At 48.6% G+C, this 18,481-nt stretch overlaps 1 protein-coding gene across 1 annotated transcript in view; it reads right to left on the bottom strand.

Annotated features, from left to right (window-relative positions):
* The window catches only part of Tnfrsf11a (TNF receptor superfamily member 11a), an 89,558-nt gene that overhangs the window by 67,245 nt on the left and 3,832 nt on the right, over positions 1 to 18,481 (bottom strand). Inside the window, exons 3-4 of the mRNA XM_026779778.1 lie at positions 13,571 to 13,661; positions 12,198 to 12,332 (exon numbers count right to left, since the gene is read on the bottom strand). Coding sequence (XP_026635579.1) covers positions 12,198 to 12,332; positions 13,571 to 13,661 — 226 coding nt within the window. The remainder of the gene's footprint in view (positions 1 to 12,197; positions 12,333 to 13,570; positions 13,662 to 18,481) is intronic.

Raw genomic sequence — 18,481 nt, 5'->3', positions numbered from 1 at the left:
GGGAGGTATGGCCAGGCTACACAGGGGCTAGACACAGGGCTGGAGGTCGGGAGGTATGGCCAGGCTACACAGGGGCTAGACACAGGGCTGGAGGTTGGGAGGTATGGCCAGGCTACACAGGGGGCTAGACACAGGGCTGGAGAGTCTGCAGCTAAACCATTCAGTTCATGTAGGTGAACAAAGCAGCTGGGGTGTGGGGAAGAACTAACAGAGCTCGTGGCGGGACTGACCTATACATGTGCTCCCCCTGCATCAGTGAGATAATGCATGCGCCTAAGCCATGAGAGGAGGTTGCACAGAAGAAAAATACATTCCAGGGAAACTGAGGGGAAAAAAGCTATGGCATGGGGATACACTCAGCATAAAGTAAGTGCAAATAAAGTTTTTTTAAAACGTTTATTAAGATAAAAAAGTTTTTAAATTGTCATTTTTAGTCATCTGAAGTACCCAGTCATAGTCACTAATCATAATCTCAACAACGTGCAACTATTACTTTTGACTTTTCCCAGAAACTTTCATCTTTCCAAACAAACCACTACAGCCATAAAGTAAACACTTCCTCATTCCTTTCCCACCTGCTTCGAAACGTCAGGCTGACTTCCACACAAGTAGAAACACAATGTTTGTTCTTTACTGTCTGGCTTGAGTCACTGAGCAAATATTCAAGATTTGTCCACACTGTATCATGTATGTAACTTCATTTTTATGACTAAATAATATTCTACAAATGGATATACAACACTCTATTTACCCAGCTATCTGTTGGTGGATACTTGAGCTGCTTCTACATTCTGGCTACAGTCAGCAATTCTTTGAAGAACAATAGCACACAGTATGGTTCAGTGTGTTATAAATATTTTGGGAGTCTAGCTGGAAATCATATGGTCATTCCAGGTTTAGATTTCTAAAGCTTTCCCGTGGGGACTGGTCCACTTTACATCACACCAACAACATACAAGAGGACCTGCTTTTGTTTCTTTGCCATTCCTTGATTATTTTCTTCAATAATTTATTTGAGATAAAGATTGTTTTTCCTGTGCAATAAAAAGCAACGACTTCTATGGTTGGCTTCTAGGAGCTCACTGGCTCACTGATGCCTAGGACGCATCTAGGTTTTGCTTCCATTCTAGGGATGCATTGTGAGGACCTAGGAAGATCTACTTAGCCTCACAGACGCCATCTAGAAAAGGGCCTCCATCTTAAGTGACCAACCAGGTGTTGAGCTCAGTTTCAGAAAAAAAAAAAAACATGGAATATGCTGTGGCAGCGAGACACAGCCAATCAGAAGACAGGGCGATAAACGTTACAGTACAGGTGTTCCTCAGACAGTCTGTCAGCAGTCTGTGGTTCACGCCATCACCTGACCAAAGATTTTAAAGATCACCTTGTCCCTTAGCCCCGACCCAATCCCAAGACAAGGAACTCCCTGCTTGTCTTTTATTTTTTTCCTTTAAAAACTCAGTTCCCCAGGGCCACATTCCCTTCAACCCTGTGTTGGAGTATTGAGTTGCAGACCAAACTAGAGTTTGCCAACAAAGACCTTTGTGAGCTTGCATGAGAAACCAGCTCTTTGATGTTTTCATTGAGGGTTTTGTGACACGCACATAACATTTGGTGTGTTTATCAGGAACTCGCACGACCCCACGGATCCCAGCCCGAAGCCCCAGCCGAAAGGGTCTACAACCGGTAGGTGAGTGTCTTCATTTTATTCTGTCCACACTCACATTCCTTACTTTAGCTTCTTGTGGCGCACCCGAATCTGTAATTGTGATCAACAGTGGTTAGAGCAGACATGCTGGACAACCGTGATCACAAAGGACTGGAAGACGTTCCAGACCCTGTTGGTAAGGACGGAGAGCCCTGCTTCTATTTAATAAAGGATGAAGAGCCTCAGGTTTGAACGATGTTTGGGCACACAAGCAAGTCGTTCCCACAGTGTGACAACAAGCTGTCTTTCTGTTTGTCACTTTGCTTTTACTCTTGTTGGGGCAAATGTTTCCTGTGTTCTCAGTCTCCTGTGGTGTCTGGTTTATCTGTATTTGTGTTCCTGACTTGACGGACACTATGGAAAAATTACTTCTTCTCCCCTAGACTTACTCTTGATCCATTATAAGGATATCAAAGCACAGGCTCACAACCTAGTAATCGTGATGAAAGGTCTAAACTTGTCACCTTTGGCAGGCTGGAATGGCCAGCTTTCAATGCTGGCTGCCCCCAAGGGATCTTTCAACCTGACCATATAGGAGCAGTGGAGGAAACTATCTTCAGGCCACAGGTGGGGCACCCCACCACTACACAGTTATCTGGAGAGACCTGGTAGAGGACCCCCTTTCCTGGATTAAGTCATTTTTGCCCTGGCAGGTTAAGATCTTGGCCACTGCTAAGAAATATCCACCGTCCAAACCCCTTCAGTCCCCAAGCCTGAGATCCTCCAAGGAGGCAGCACAGAGGAAGAGATTTTTTTTCCCCATCCACTCTACACCCTGAACCCTGGCACATCTATTCCACCACCAGATGCACTGTCAATTCAGGCGGCTCCTTCTCTGCCGACCCTGGCTGCTCTAGAAGAGGGACCAGCCCACAGGACCCATAGCTGCATCCCTGACCTGATGACCACAATCTGTCCCCTCAGGGTAGTGGGACCCCCCAGACCAGAATGGGAATCAATCACATCACCACTGCCCCTTTGCCACTAGTTATCTTATAATTGGAGAACCCAAATACACCATTCTCAGAAAACCCTAAAGAACCCATTAGCCTCCTTGAGACAATTCTTCCCACCCATTAACCTACTTGGGATGATTGTCAGCAGCTTTTGTAAGTCCTCTTCACAACGAAGGAAAGAGACCAGATACATATCAAGCCCCAGAAATTGGTACCAGACTCTATGGGAGAGCTGACTGCCAACCAGGCTCTCAAAGATGCAGCCTTTCCCCTGCATGGGACTTCAGCCCAGCTGAAGGTAGGGAGTCTCCTGGCTTATCATCAAAGCAGCTGCAAGACGCCCTGCAAATCTGAGTAAGGTCTAGGATGTAAGACAGGAAACAGATGAAAATCCAGAGGTGTTCCTGGAGATGCTGATGCAATGATCCAGGTTTTCCTTAACCAGTTAGCTCCAGATATTAAGAGAACATTACAGAGGCTAGAACGCCCCAGAGAGAAGAGCAAGGATTTAGTAGCGGTGGCTCAGAAGCATATAATTGAAGGGATAGTGCAGAAGGAAAGGAAATTTAAAAGGTGCAGGGCAAGAACCAACACCTCACTAATGTGCTGCTGCCGCTACTGTGGAACCAGAGAAGTGCAGGAGGTGACCATGATGCCTTGGGACTGGAGAGGAGGATGAGAAACCAAAAGGTAACAAAGAAAGGCCCTGGCTGGGAAAGCATCAATGTGCGTATTGTAAAGAGGAAGAACAGTGGGCCAAAGAGTGACCCCCAGAAGGCAACTAGAGGCAACACTAAGGTCCTCAGTCTGCGGGATGTGGACAGCGATTAGGGGACATGAGGTTCGGCCCCCACTCCCCAAGCCCAGGTTAACTATAAGAGTGGAGGGGAAACTGATGTGGGATTCACCTCTGTATGCTATGAATATGCTTTATTGCCATTGGTTAATAAAGAAGCTGCTTTGGGCCAATGGCTTAACAGAATATAGCCAGGCTGAAAAGGATATATACAGAGAGTAGGCAGAGTCACAGGGATGCCATGGAGCTTTGGGAAGAGAAAGACATCTACACGCCAGTATCGGTAAACCACAAGCCTCGTGGTAAAATATAAAATAGTAGAAATGGGTTAATTTAAGCTATTGGCCAAACAGTATTTTAATCAATACAGTTTCTGTGTGATTATTTCAGGTCTGGGCTGCCAGGAAACAGAAGAGCAGCCTCCACCAACAGGAAACCATCTGACTTCATGGTGGACACAAGTAACTCAGTGTTACTGATGGTTGATGGACCCATGACAGATATAAAGACCTGGGTCCGGGTGCCACTGGAATTAACCTTATTCATGGACTACCCAAAGAACAGTGGACTTGGGATAATCCCAGAATTCCCATACCCCTTGTTGATTTACTGACCAAAATGAAAGCCGAGATATATTTCTCTAATGGAGGGGTTAAATCACTTAATGAGGATGGGAAACCCATTCAGGTATTGGTGACCAGTAGTTTGACTAAAGAGTACAGGTTTCATCAGGTAGCCACTGGGCCTGACCCTGGCTGGAGAGATGGCATCAGGAGTTCCAATAAGCTTGGACCAAAACAGGAGGAATGGGGCTAGCAACTATCTATGTAAGTTAAACCAGGGGCAGATTCAGTCAAGGTTCACCAATATTCCCTTCCCCTAGAAGCCAAGAAGGGCATCACACCACACATCAGGAGGCTACTGAACTTGGGTGTCCTCAGGTTCGTGCATACCCCCGTTGCCCATCAAGAATCCTCATACTAATGATTACAGACTGGTCCAGGTCTTATGGCAGGTCAACAAGAGGGCACTTGACATACACCCCACACAGTGCCTAACCCATACACCCTACTCAGCTTGATGGCCCCAGATCAGCAATGGTGTACTGTCCTGGACCTAAAAGATGCCTCTTCCAGTCTGCCTCTGGACCCCGAGAGCCAACAGTACTTGCCCTTTGAATGGTATGATCCAGAGATCCGGATCGACGGCCAGTGGATGCGGACTAGACTACCATAAGGATCCCCCACCATCTTTGATGGAGCTCTGCATGAGGATCTGGGTGAGTACCGAGGACAGAATCCAGATATCAGTTGGGTGCAGCGTGTTGATGACCTGCTGAGTGCAGCCGCAGATTGAGAGATTTGCCTAACTGCTGCCAACCCTGAGGGACGTAGGGTGCTGTGCTTCACTCAAGAAAGTCTAAATGTGCAAGTATCAAGTAACGTACCTGGGTACATCTTAAAGGAAGGGCAGTGGTGCTTAAGACCCTAACACCTGCCACCCCCAGGAGGTGAGCAGGCTCTGTATCAAGTAACGTACCTGGGGTTCATCTTAAAGGAAGGACAATGGTGTTTAAGGTCCTAACTCCTACCACCCCCCCGGAGGTGAGCAGGCTCTGCGGGTTTCTGTATCCTGTGGATCCCAGGCTTCGCAAACTGACCAAACACTTACATGAGGCCACCAAAACAGTGTGCGATTTCACCAGGACTAAGGACCACCAGTGGCCTTGGATAAACTCAAACAAAGCCTGATCTTCAGCCCCGGCACTGGGTCTGAACTATTTCACCAATAGGATAGACAAGGGAGTCGACCTGGTGATAGCCTATATTCTACCTGTCAAAGAAACCGGACCCTGTGGCAGCTTGATCTTGCCTCCAAATAATGGTGACTATGGTCCAACTGGTCAAAGATGCTGACAAGCTGATCTTGGGACGAAGTCTTACCATGCGCTTGAGGGAGTTCTTCAAGCAAGCCCCTGAGCAGTGCCAGAACGACCCATTATTAGACTGTTGCTGCCTGAATAACTTCCAGGTGCCTCAGCTGTGAACCCGGCTGCTCTGCTGCCTGATCCTGACCTGAGAGTGTTATTGCATGACTGTTCTAGGATCCTGGTTCAGGTGCACAGCATTAGGTCAGACTTGTGGGGCACCTCATTGCCTGAGGCGGCAGTTATCTGGCATACTGAGGCAGAAAGTACGTGGGGGCAGCAGTCACCACCAAAACGGAAGTAATATGGGCAGAGTCAATGCCAACTGGGACCTCCACCCAGCAGGCAGAGCTGATAGCCCTAACTAAGGCGCTAGAGCTGGGGCAAGGGCAGAGCGTTAACTTCTACACCAACAATGGGTACACTTTGCCATGGCGCATCTGCATGGGGCAATATACAAAGAAAGGGAACTGCTAACCCTGGAAGGAAAAGCCATCAAAAATAAAGACGAGATCCAGGCTCTCCTCAAAGCTGTGTGGTTACCCAAGAAACTGGCCAGGGCACTAGAGAGGGGATGGACCCATACCCAGGGGAAACAACCTGGCAGACAAAACCACCCGGCAGGTGGCACTTCACCTTTGCACATGTACTTGTAGACCCATGGAAACCTAATCCACCCAAGAACCCTGGGCATACTGAGGAAGATGTGGCCCGGATTAAGACCCTCCCTATGACCCAGTATCTAGACGGGTGGTGGAGAGCTGCAGATAGCAAGGTTATCCTGCCTGAACAGCTGGGAAAGAGACTGCACAGCCAGAACACCAGTCCTCTCATACGGGAGCATGGAGGATGCAGGACTTGCTTAGATGGGCAAAAATCAAAATCAAAGATGTACAACAAAAAATTATAAATATTGTCACCAACTGTAAAACCTGTCAGCTCACCCATGCTGCTGCCAACCCTAAAAACCCTGTGTCTCAACTCAGAGGAAAGAAGCCCTGGAATCTACTGGGAAGTAGACTTCACTGAGGTAACCCCTGGCAAGCATGGCCACAGGTATTTACTAACATTTGTAGATACTTTTTCAGGGTGAACAGAGGCTTTCCCCACCAACATGAAATGGTGCAGGAGTTGGTGAAGAAGTTACTTGAAGACATGCTGCCTATGTATGGTTTTCCCACCATGACAGGGTCAGACAATGGACTGGCTTTTCTGTCCCAGGTAAGTCATAGGTTAGCCACTTTCCTGGGGAGAGATTGGAAGTTGCATTGTACATACAGATCCCAGAGTTCAGGACAGGTAGAAAGGATGAGCAGAATTCTAAGAGACCCTAACTAAATTGACCTTGGAGACTGAAGCAGATTAGGTGTTTCCCCTTCCCTTTGTATAGGGTCAGAAATTCCCCCTAACCAGATAGGGCTTACACCATTTGAAATCATGTCTGGCACTCCACCTCCCATCATTCCCAACATCCAGGCAGATTTTCTGGCAGAATTGGGTGACCAAGACCTCCTCAATACTATACTATACGAGGGGTCCAATGGGCACGTAAGAAAGTTTAGCCTGAGCTCAGGACCCTCTATGATTCTGGTGCTCCCCCTGAACCCCACTGTGGAATTTGGTCTACATTATGAGGGACTGCCTGGGTTGCTGGATTCCAGACGGAAGGGACCATATATCCTCCGATAACCATGCCCATGGTCACCAAGGTTGATGGTACAGCCCTCTGGGCCAATTACACCCATGTCAGGCCTGCTGATCCCTTCACACTCAAAGAACACTACCAAGGCGAAGTATGGGAGGTGTCAAGAGATCTAGAAAACCCCTCAAATTCCAGGCCTGGAGCAAATGGTAGTATGGCTCCTGTTGGTGATGGTACCCATCGGCATCTGCCTGCAGGAAACCCACATGCCCGTGGAACCAAACTTGGATAAATATCAACACAGACAGCGGTATTATAGCCAGTGGCACTACTTCTAGGAGCCTGGTTCCCTGACCTTTACACGGACCTCTGTAAACTGGCAGGAGAGAGCTGAGACCCCCTCCCCATCATCTAGACCAAGGAGCATCCTATTACCAATTGGGTTGCAATCATTAGATCCCATGGGTTCTATGTTTGCCCTGGTCATTCTTGCTCCAAGCCCCAAAGATATCAATGTGGGGGGGGCCAGAGACATATTACCATACCAGCTGGGGATGTGAGTCCACTGGATGGATCAACAAGTCGCCCTCTGTCACCGGGGATTTAATAACTGTTCAGTGAGCCAGAGTTATGAAAAGAGAAGGCACCTGTACAATGGCCTGCAACCTATTGGTCATCAGCTTCACTGAAGCTGGAAAGTAGGCTGACTGGATGGACCACTGGTAAGACTTGGAGTCTACAACTTTACCATTGGGGCCACGAGTCAGGACTGACTTTCACCATCTGCAGAAACCAGTCACCCCTCAGAGTCACGATAAGCCCCAAACAGGTAATTGATCCCATTGCATCCAAGTCAAGCACCCCACACCTGAGCATTTCACTGCCCCTAGGGACCTGGCTCACCTTGTCCGCCCCTGCAGTGACCACAGGCCCCAGACTAACTCGGTCCAGACAGAAGACTCACTCCTAACATTTCTTGACCTAGCCCTAACCCTGCATACCACCAAGCCTGACCTGACTGTTACCTGCTGCTTTTGCTAAGATACTGCACCCACCCCCTTATTATGTTGTTGTCATGGGAACTTAAGCTCAGACCTCAGATTCTACCCAGGGCTGCTAGCAATCCAAAGGACAGCTGACACTCCATCAGATCTCAGGCCAACACCTCTCTATACAGGGAAGGGTCCCCCCCCCCGGCGCCAAGTGACAGTCCCTCTGCAATTGGGGGACCCTATCACTCCCCAGCTCTCAGAAATACCTGATTCCCTCAATGACACCTGGTGGGTCTGACACCCTGTGGCCATACCGTGGTCCTGAACAAGACCAAGGACTACTGTCCCCACGGAGAAGGACTTATATAGCAAACTGGAAGGGGCCTCCTCCAAGGTTAAGAGAGCGCCTGTGACAGCCCTGACCCTGAGCATACTGCTGGGAGCCAGTCAGTGGGCAGGGAAGGGACTGCCTCCCTCAGCACCCAGAATCAGCACTGCTCCCATCTGCACAAAGCCACTGGTTTAGATCTAGAGAGGTTAACAAGCCCCGTCTCCCACCTCCAAGAGTCTTTGACACCTTGAGCAGAGCAGTGAAGCAGAATAGATGGGGCCCAGACCTCATCTTTTTCCAACAAGGGGGACTGTGTGCATGTAGTACTGGGCGGAGAATGTTGTTTCTGTGTTGACTGTTCAGGAGTAGTTAAAGTGTCCATGGCCAAAGTCAGAGAGCAGCTAGCCAAACACAAAACAGAATGTGAGGCCCACCAAGGCTCATTCGAATCCTCGTTCAACTCATGACCTTGGTTCACCGCCTTAATTTCCACCCTGCTTGGTCCACTTTTTATCTTGGTCATGTTACTCACTTTCGGGCCTTGTATTTTAAACAAGTTAGTGCAGTTTATTAAAGAGAGACTGGGAGCCATCCAAATGCTGGTCATGTGGACACACTCTGGCCCCTCCACCAAGAAATCATAGAATTTGAAGGGTTTCATGATTGGAACTTCTAAGAACCAGTCAGAGGGAAAAATGTGAAAACCTAGAAACCTTACCTAGCCTCACAGATGACACCTAGAAAAGGGCCTCCACCTTAAGACATCTGGTGACCAACCGGGGGTTGAACTCAGTTCCAGAAAAAAACATGGAATATGCTGTGGCAGCAAGACACAGCCAATCAGAAGACAGGGCGATAAACGTTATGGTCCAGGTGTTCCTCAGACAGCCTGTCAGCAGTCTGTGGTTTTGCGCCAATCGCCTGACCAATGATTTTAAAGATCACCTTGTCCCTTACTCCCTGACCCAATCCCGAAACGCAAGGAACTCCCTGTTTATGGTTTTTTTTCCCTTTAAAAACTCCCCTCACCTGAGTTTAGGGCCACATTTCCTCCATCTGCTGTGTATGAATGTTGGGTTGTGGACCCAGCTTGAGCTTGTCAATAAAGAGCCTTGTGAGTTTGCATTGGAAACCGGCTCCTTGATGGTCTCACTGGGGACACAGGTATAGTAGCATCAAATTGCAAAGATCACAGGACTCAAAGGGTCAAGGAAGGGGCTGCCTTACTTGTTCACCTCTGCTGTTGCACCTGGCCTCGATGAAATTCAGATCTGCTCCAAATGTGGATGCTCACATGAAAATCATGAAGTTGCAGATTCTGACCCAGTGTGTGGGGGGACATCTGAGACTCTGAGTTTCTAAACTCATATTCTGAATGGCAAGGTCAGGAAGACATCAAAGACAAATATGAAGGGCAGCCTCTCCACACGCCTGGTGCCAAACACAGCTGCTTGGCCCTGCCTCTAGTTACTTCTCGCACTTCCTCTTAACAGCCTGGCCCGGATTCTTGATCTAGGACACAGTCTGGCTTCTCACTCTGCCATCCTCCTGCCTTTCTCAACCTTCCAGGTTCATAGCAGCTTCTGAGCTGAGGTGTGAAATTGCTCATCTTGATCATTTTGTTGAAGTTGGCTTTCCCTGCACCTAGGCCATTGTACGCTGGGGCTGGTGATCTAACCCACTGGGATTTCTCCTGCTCTAGTTCATTTGCAAGTCCACAATTTCTCTTCATTTATTTACCCCTCCTGGTAGACTGTAAGCCTGGGCTAGCCCCTCAGCACTCCCTTTCTACTGAAGTCAGTGAGATACCCCAACGTATTCTCCCTGGGTCACTTCTATTGCTTCATGCTACACTGAGCACCCCAAAGGCCCTGGATCTGGGTATATATGTGTCTATTGATGTAAAGGACCAAGTGTTCAAGTAATACAGTGGTTCTCAACCTTCTCAACGCTGTGACCCTTTAATATAGTTCCTCATGCTGTGGTGACCCCCCAATCAAAATTATTTTCATTGCTACTTCATAACTGTAATTTTGCTACTGTTAGGAACTGTAATGTAGATATCATATATGCAACCCCTGTGTAAGGATCGTTTGACCCCCAAAAGTGTCATAACCTACAGGCTGAGAAACACTGATGTAACAGTCGCTGAGAGACTTCTGCTGTCCCTTGATGTAGGCATTCTTTGTATTGAACAGAACTAAGAACAAACTGGCCCTTATTAAAAACCTACTATGTGGGAAACACTATGTTAAAGACAGGTTTCCTTACTTTTCTGCATCTTCACAAGCAAGACGGAGCAACTTGCTCAGACCATGAGTAATTCCTGGACTGCACAGTGCTCACACACCCAATCAGTGAATACCCCCCGAAAGTGCTTTATGAGCTCCCATTTTTCCTTTACAGAAAACCCTACATCCTCCCTGCTTTGCATCAAGTTCACATATCCCAAAAATTCATCAATCTGGGCAAAATCTGAGACACCCTGGGGGAGCGAGCCACAAAAATCAGTTTAGTGCTCACTTCCAGAGCCAGAGGCCTCTTCTGTCATGGGACAGCACACAAAGCCATTTAACACACTGCACAGTTTCTGGTCCCTTTTGTGCTTGTCACATGGGCCAGGAATGGAGAGCCGCTCTTGGCTCAGCCTATGACCTGTACCACATTCACTTACTCTAGCCCAGTGGTGCTCAGTCTCCAGTTCTGCCCTCCCTAACCCAAACGGACAGCTCTGGACAGTTAAGATCACTGTGCACTCTGGGACTTTGGCCATTTAAAATTTTTATACATAGACTGGGTTCCAATATCTTTGTCATCAGGATTCTCACGGGTAAAATCTGGCTGTTGGGAAGGGAGCAATATTTTTGTAGCATTGTCTTTTCCATTTTAAATTCTGTGACCATTGGAAATTAACGGTTGAGTTTTGAGACACAGTTGTGTTCACGTCCAGATATGGCCCCAGTGAACTTGATTGTTCTGCCTACATCTCATCCCCACCATCAGAGGTCTGCTTTTAGATTTCCAGTCACTTTGTAACACCTCATTGTAGCTCTCAAGAGCATCACCCACTCACTGCCAGAGAGCTGACCTTAGGGTAGAGAGTGGCTCAGAATATATTCTCTCCATGTTCTCTCTCTCTCTCTCTCTCTCTCTCTCTCTCTCACACACACACACACACACACACACACACACACACACACACACACAATCTGTGGAATGCCTTTCAAGGAACTAAAACAAAATGTCAGTGATGGAAGAAAGTATACATGGTACACAGACATCAAAATAAAGCCTAGAAGTTTGGGTCAAAGGAGATATATTAGTTACTTTTATCATTGTTTTGGGGGGGAAACAGCACTTGACAAAGACTCAATAAAGGAAAGACTCATTTTCCCTCACAGTTCAGAGGTCCTTTGGGGCTGGGAAGGCATGATGCAACAGAAATGTCTGTCCATCTGTGGTGGGACAGGAAGTCGAGCCAGGGACTGTGGCTTTCAACTTAGAACGTGCTGCCACACTCAGGGAGTGCCCTTCTCCTACTCTCTCTGATACTTCTCTAGTCTATGTGCCCAGCTACAGGCCTAAAATTTCTAAATCCAGTCAGGGTGTCAATGAAGAGCAATGATCTCAAGAGGTATACTCAAATTTATCGTAATTATAAGACTAAGGCATAACGAACCTTGGAAAATGAAATTTAACTTCCTCCAAAAGCTAGTGAATCCAAACATTTACCCTCTGACAGAAGGCTGCGTTGAGGTCCCAGATCCAAGCCTAAGACTAGCAGGCAGCTGCTGTGGGTAAATGGAAGTGTGTACAGGTGGGGCGGGGAGGCACGGGGCTGATACATTGTCGCCACCGGTGTCTTGGTCTGTGAGGGTGGAGGAAATGCGGCCTGTGCTGGTGGTGGCAGCAGGGCAGTCATGGTTCAGTACAGTTAGCCGCTGGTGTTGGGGGGCAGAGAGGAATCGGGGTCCTCGTGCCTGAGGAAGTAGCAGGGAGGAGTCAGTGAGTCACACTTCTTTTCCTTCTGAATCAGAGATCGACCGGCACCCAGAGCCTGGGCTGAAGGCACGCTGCGTACCTTCCCTATCTCTTGTAGCCTTAAAAAGGGGGGCATTTTCATTTCTGCTCATCGACACATCCAGAAAACCTTCAATAAACACATTCTCTACTAGACAACACAGAGAACAGAAACGAGCTCAATCCTGTCTGGCCATTCTGAGAGGGGTTTTGTGCGTGTGTATATGTATATATAGATACACACATGAAAGCCAGGGGTCGACACTGGATATCTTCCTTGATCACTTTACATTTTGATTTCATTTTGATTAAATGAGGAAGATCTCATCTAGTCTGGTGTTTGACTGCCTAGCCAGAGAGAAGGAGTGGATTTGGTAGGAACTAGACAGTGGTGGAAGGGGTGTGGCTCTGAGGTCTCGCTTGTTGTGTATACCAGGTTTGTATTTTGCCTGTGTGAAAGGAATTCTCCAACTGTGGTCTTTGGCCCCAGCATCATCCCTGCGCGAACCTCACACCTGACCCAGAAGCTGTAGGGTGGGTTCCAGTCATCTGCAGCTAATCACCTTCTTCCAGGAATTCTGATCAAGTTGGGGAGGCTGCTATGATAGGCCATGGCTTTCATGGAAAGGATTGTGCTAAGTGATGTGTTAACAACAGGATGTGACTACTGAACTAACTAGAAGCACTTGCCATTGGTTGACCCCTCCTACGTGCCACTCATGTGCTGGCTTTATCTGTCTTGCCCACTCACTTGCCAGGGAGATAAGAAAACTGGGGCATACACAGGTTAAGAAACGTGCCCACAATTATACAACCGGCAGGGGGCAAAGGTATAACTCCTTACAGGCAAGTGCTCTGGTGCCCGTGAGCTTAACCCCTCAGGCGAACACCTTGCACAGCCCTCTGTGAGGCAGAAAGCCCTCCCTGATTGGAGGGATGTCAGCAAACTCTCAGAGGACCCACGTTCTAACCCTTGGACCCATATACAAAGCAAGGTGTGGTGGCATGTGCCTGGAATCCAACTTCGGGGGAGGCAGAGAGAGAATCCCAGGGCTTCAGGACTGGCCAGGGACCCTGTCTCACAAACTTTGGCTGGGAACCGGAGAGATGACTCCATGGTTAAAGTCCTTCCTGAGCACACATGAGGGCCGGCACCCACATAACCAGACAGGCGTCTCATGCACACCTCTGACCTCACCCGCACCGTGTCCCTGGACTCAGGAGGATTGCTCAGACTTGCAACCTTCCAGTCAGCAGAAGAAATGTCGGTCCAGAGTTCCCGGAGAGACCTACCTCAAAGGAGTTTGTGGAGAGTGTTGGAAAAGGACACGTGACACCTTCTTCTGGGCTCTGTGCATGCACACAAGTATGTGTGCCCAAATGCACACTCACACACGTGTGGTAACACATATATCTTCCTCAGGTATGCTCCACTAGCTCCACCTCCATCCTATTCACCCCTTCTCCCTCTCCCTGGTCGGTTAGTTTCTGTCATCTGACACAGACAGGAGTCACCCTGAAAGAGGAAACGTCAGTGAGGGCTTGCCTTCACCAGACTGGCCTGTGGACATGTTCCATGGGGACATTTGCTTGACTAATGATGGATGTGGGATGGCCAGGCTCTCTGTGGATGGTGACCACCCTGGGCAGGTGATCCTGGGTTGGACATGAAGGCAGGCTGAGCAAGCGATGGCCACAAAGCCAGTAAGCAGCACTCCTCCATGGTTCCTGTTCTAATTTCTTCCCTAATGATTGTAGTTGGGATGGGTATGTCAAATAAACCCTTTCTTCTCCAAGGTGCCTTTGGTCAAACCGTTCTATCACAGCAAGAGAAGTCGAACTAGGAGAGCCCAACACCAAATTCCAAGCCTCCACTTCAGTCTTTCTCTGTGCTCCTGGTGTTGCTCAGATTGGGAGGAAGAATGGGGAGGGTGGTCCTGAGCTGTCGGAGGTCAGAAATGGCTGCGTCCTGACTGTCATCCTTTCTGCAGAACCCTGGGGAGCTTTAGTTTTGGCAGTAAATATCAAATGAACATCAACTGCCTTGACAGGGACAAAAGCTTACCAAGAGAGTCAAAAAACCAGCATGGCCAATCTGAGGGTAGGAAAGTAGTGGGTGAGCAACCTTAAAAAATAAAAATATTAAAATAAAGAAGACATTGGCCTACCAGTCCTTGTATCCACTAAAGGACAAATTTGAGGAAATGGGGTCAAATGGAGACATGCTGGAGCTAGGCAGCTTTGGGGAAGTTCCTGGCATCGGGAATGTTTAAACAATGGCACGGGTTGGTGAGGGCGGAAGTGAATAACTTCACCCAGCTTTAAAGAGAACGTAGGAGCTGTGGCCCAGGTTGTCTGCGTCTGACAAGAAAGCAGAAAAGCAGCCTGGAAATGGGGTTGCCAACTGCTGGGTAATAAACCAGACCTTTCAGTCGGTGCTAGCGACATTAGATGAAGTAAAAGAGGGTCTGGAGATGGCTCAAAGGGTCAGTGCTACTGCACACGCATGGGTAACAGGGTTCAGTGCTCAGCACCAAGTAATAAAGCAGGCAGGGCCTCACATGTCCGTGCCCTCAGCACTATGTAAGCTGAAGAAACGAAGGACCTCTGGGCCTTCTGGCTGCCAGCCCAGCTGAGAAATGCTTGTTTCAAAAGTATAAGGTAGAAAGTGATAGACTAGGAGAGTCAGTGTTCTCTTCTCACGGGCACACGCTCATACATATGTGCATCGCTACATACATGCACATCACACTCACACAAGAAGAAAAACTAAATAAGGTGAACGGCCCACTTCCCACTTGGAAGACAGGTCCAAACCCTGGCCAGGCCAACCTGCCACACTCGCCGACCGTAGGCAATGCCACGCTGATTTCCCCACTTGCTTGTTTAGGCTGTGCATTCACCAAAAGCTAGTTTTTCTTCCTCATTCTTGATGGAAAGGCTTCACACTTCTGCTGGTGCAAGGAAGTGGCCCTTGTGCCCCCACCACTCTGAGCAGGCAATGGTAATGAACTTCACTTCTCTGGTAAGTCTTGTCGTCAGTTCTTCCTGAAGCTAGGAAACCTGAAGGTTCAGTCTCTGCCAAGGACTTCCATGTCACCTGCTGGCTTGGGAATTTTTTTTCTTGGTGGAATCCAGGAGGAGCTAGGCAGAGAGGAAAGCAACAGCAACCTGCCAGGAAAATGATTTCACAAGGGAGAAGTTCGGGTCCAATACAAACACTGCTTCTTCAGGAAGCAGGCTATCTCCCTGAGGCTGGTGTGTGAGACCACAGGTCAGGTCACACCTGCTGGGACGCTGTGCCCTGGGGAGGTCACATGCCACTTATCTCTGTCTCTTCAGGGCTTTCAGACCAGGGCTTTCAGCAGGGTTGTCTCTGCACAAAACACCTCTAGGGCAGGAAATGGCTCTGTGGATTCCAAACACACATGGCCTCAGGCTAGCCCTTGGGCCTTTAAATGTTACCTCCGACCGGGGAAACTCAGGCTAACTCCACTACAGTTCAACACTTTAACCTTCACTTTTTTTTTTTTTAAGGAAATGTCTGTTTTCACACAAACCTGACAAAGACTGATTTAAACAGAGCGCTTTTCCTCTAATCCAGGTGGTGAGCTGCTGTTGCCTGGCCTCAGCTCTGCTAGCCCGGTGTTCTGAGAGGTCTGAGCGTTGCATCCCTTGCCACCTGCATGGCAGCTCTGAAATTGCCCCTGCACTCAACTCAACTCCTCTTTCACTATTGCCCTGACCTGATTTGAGCCTTTTCTAGTTCTTCCTTGACCCAAGGCAGAGGCCTCTTTGCTGGCCCACACCAGCCCTGGCTACTCCTCTCCTCACCCAAATCCAATCACATCTCTCTCCAGACCATGTGCAGTTAGAGCTGAACTATTCTGCTTGCACTTAAAGCCTTGAGTGCTGGGTCATGCCTTCTCTCCCTACCCAACACCCTTGAGTTCAGGAATGCTGTCCTCTGTAGTTCAGAAAGCATTCCACCAAGAGCCCTCCTGCAGTTCCTGGCCACCCCAGAAGACAGGCTCAACCCTGCCTCTCTTCCCTGGCACCACAGGCGATCTCCCTTGATACTTCAGGTTGGGATGACCCCCCACTGAAAACGCTCCACTGTTTATATACGGCTAGAATTCTGGTCTCCTAAGGCTGGGTTTGACCATGGTTCGGTCTTCTTTAGCCCGTGACAGTCTAAATGGTAAGGGGTGTTGATCTCGCTATACAAGTGCCTGCATTTAACCCTCTTTTCCCTCGCTGCTCACAGATGAACGCCTGTGCCGCATGCAGCAGTCGAAGCTGAAGACTGATGGCAGCCAACAAAACAAAAGCAGAATAAAGTTGTCATCGTCCAGCTGAAAGAATGTATTCACACCTGCTGACTGCGGCTGCTTTGAGCTGTTTGTCAGAGAGAACGGGAACATGCTGCTGTAGGAACAGCAGTGTCAGCCAGCCCTCTGGTGACAGAGGCAGACCGGGAACTTTGGGAGTCAGGGTGGGGAGGGGTAGAGTTGAGGAGGAGTAGGGTTGGGGGGAGATAGGGCCTGGAAGGGAGCACTGGCAGGAAACACACTTGGTTCATCTCTCAGAATCAGGACAGAAAACACCACAGGACTTCCAACTTCAAAGCACCTGACCAACTGCAGAGGGACCAAGCCTGTTGGCAGAAGCCCACAGCTCCTTCCTGGTAACTCCGGCCTCAGTGTTTGTGGGCAGACGGTGTGAGTTGAACTTAAACTGTCTTTCTTGCTCTCTAGCAGAGGGTACTCCAGCACCCAGAGGGAATCCTACAGCAAACAAGGGTAAGGATGTGAGTGCAGGAAGAAAACACTGCCCTAGACAGAAACCTATCCCTGCAGGGACACAGTGATAGAACTAGGGACCCATGGGCTCAAAGGCAGCCAGGGGCCCAACTAGAGAAGACAGGAAGCTACAGGAAGCAGGAGAGAAGCTCCCAGCTCTTGGGAGGCTGGGGAGATGCCTAGGGCATGAAATAGTTAGACAGCCAAGGGCTATCAGGCAAGCACAGACACACAGGAGACAAAAATCACAGACATTCCTAGAATCTACCAAATGTCTGAGGTGGGAAAATTGCTCACTTTTCCCCTATGCACTCCAAAAAATAAGAACATTCGACGGGGAGCTTATTTCCTCCTACTTCCCCTGCACATAAAGTTCACTCAGCACCTCCTCAAAACAGCAGCTCTACGAACGAGCTGAGTCTGGAACTCCCCTTTCCAGGGCCTCATAAAACAGTGATTTAATGACTCCAGAGACATAACTTTATTGTTACCGTTTTTTCCTCATGTAGGAACAACTGTCGGGTGGACAATGAAAAGGCAGGCTGAGAATGATCTTGTCACAGGTAGTTAGTCCAGAAGGCCAAAGGGAGCGAGGGCAGAAGCATCTGAAATCCTACCAGCCCAAGATCTGAAAGCTTAGAACAGTGTGTCCAGGTTCTCAGACAAACAGCTAATCCACACCCAGGCTTCCCAACTGAAATGAGAGGGTGTGCCATGGAGTACAAACACAGTCACACCCTAGGGGATTTCCTCGGAGGGGTCCCCTGAAGGCTTTTCCAGGGTCTACTCTGCCCTACCACCTCAGTATGGGCCACATCTGTGTTATCTCAAAACTATAAAAGTTTAATAGCTCATCTGTTTGGTGCATTTCCTGAATTCAGAGCCTTGAGGTAATCTGTAAGGTCATAAACACTGGGTTTCTCATTGGCAAGATCCCTTTATGTCTAAACCACAGGCACCATCCCCTTGACCTAGAAAGTTCTCTTCCTGACCCACCTATTGGATCCTTTCTTCTCTGAAGCTTGATTTCTCCATCCTCCAAAGACTATTTGAGAAAATCTCCCCAAAGCTCCCTCCTTCCACTGTGTTTTTCTTATCGCATACTTTATTACCACCACAGCTTCTTCCTACCACCACAGCTTCTTCCTACCACCACAGATTCTCCCTACCATCAGATTTTCCCACTGTCTTTGCTGTCACATACTTCTTTATTACCATCACAGCTTCTCCCTACCACCACAGACTCTTCCTACCCCACAGACTCTCCCTACCATCACAGACTCTCCCCTACCATCACAGACTCTCCC

The sequence above is a fragment of the Microtus ochrogaster genome, chromosome 6 (assembly GCF_000317375.1).
Source record: "Microtus ochrogaster isolate Prairie Vole_2 chromosome 6, MicOch1.0, whole genome shotgun sequence".
Taxonomy (NCBI): Eukaryota; Metazoa; Chordata; class Mammalia; order Rodentia; family Cricetidae; genus Microtus; species Microtus ochrogaster.
This window is presented reverse-complemented; position numbering and strand designations above follow the sequence as displayed.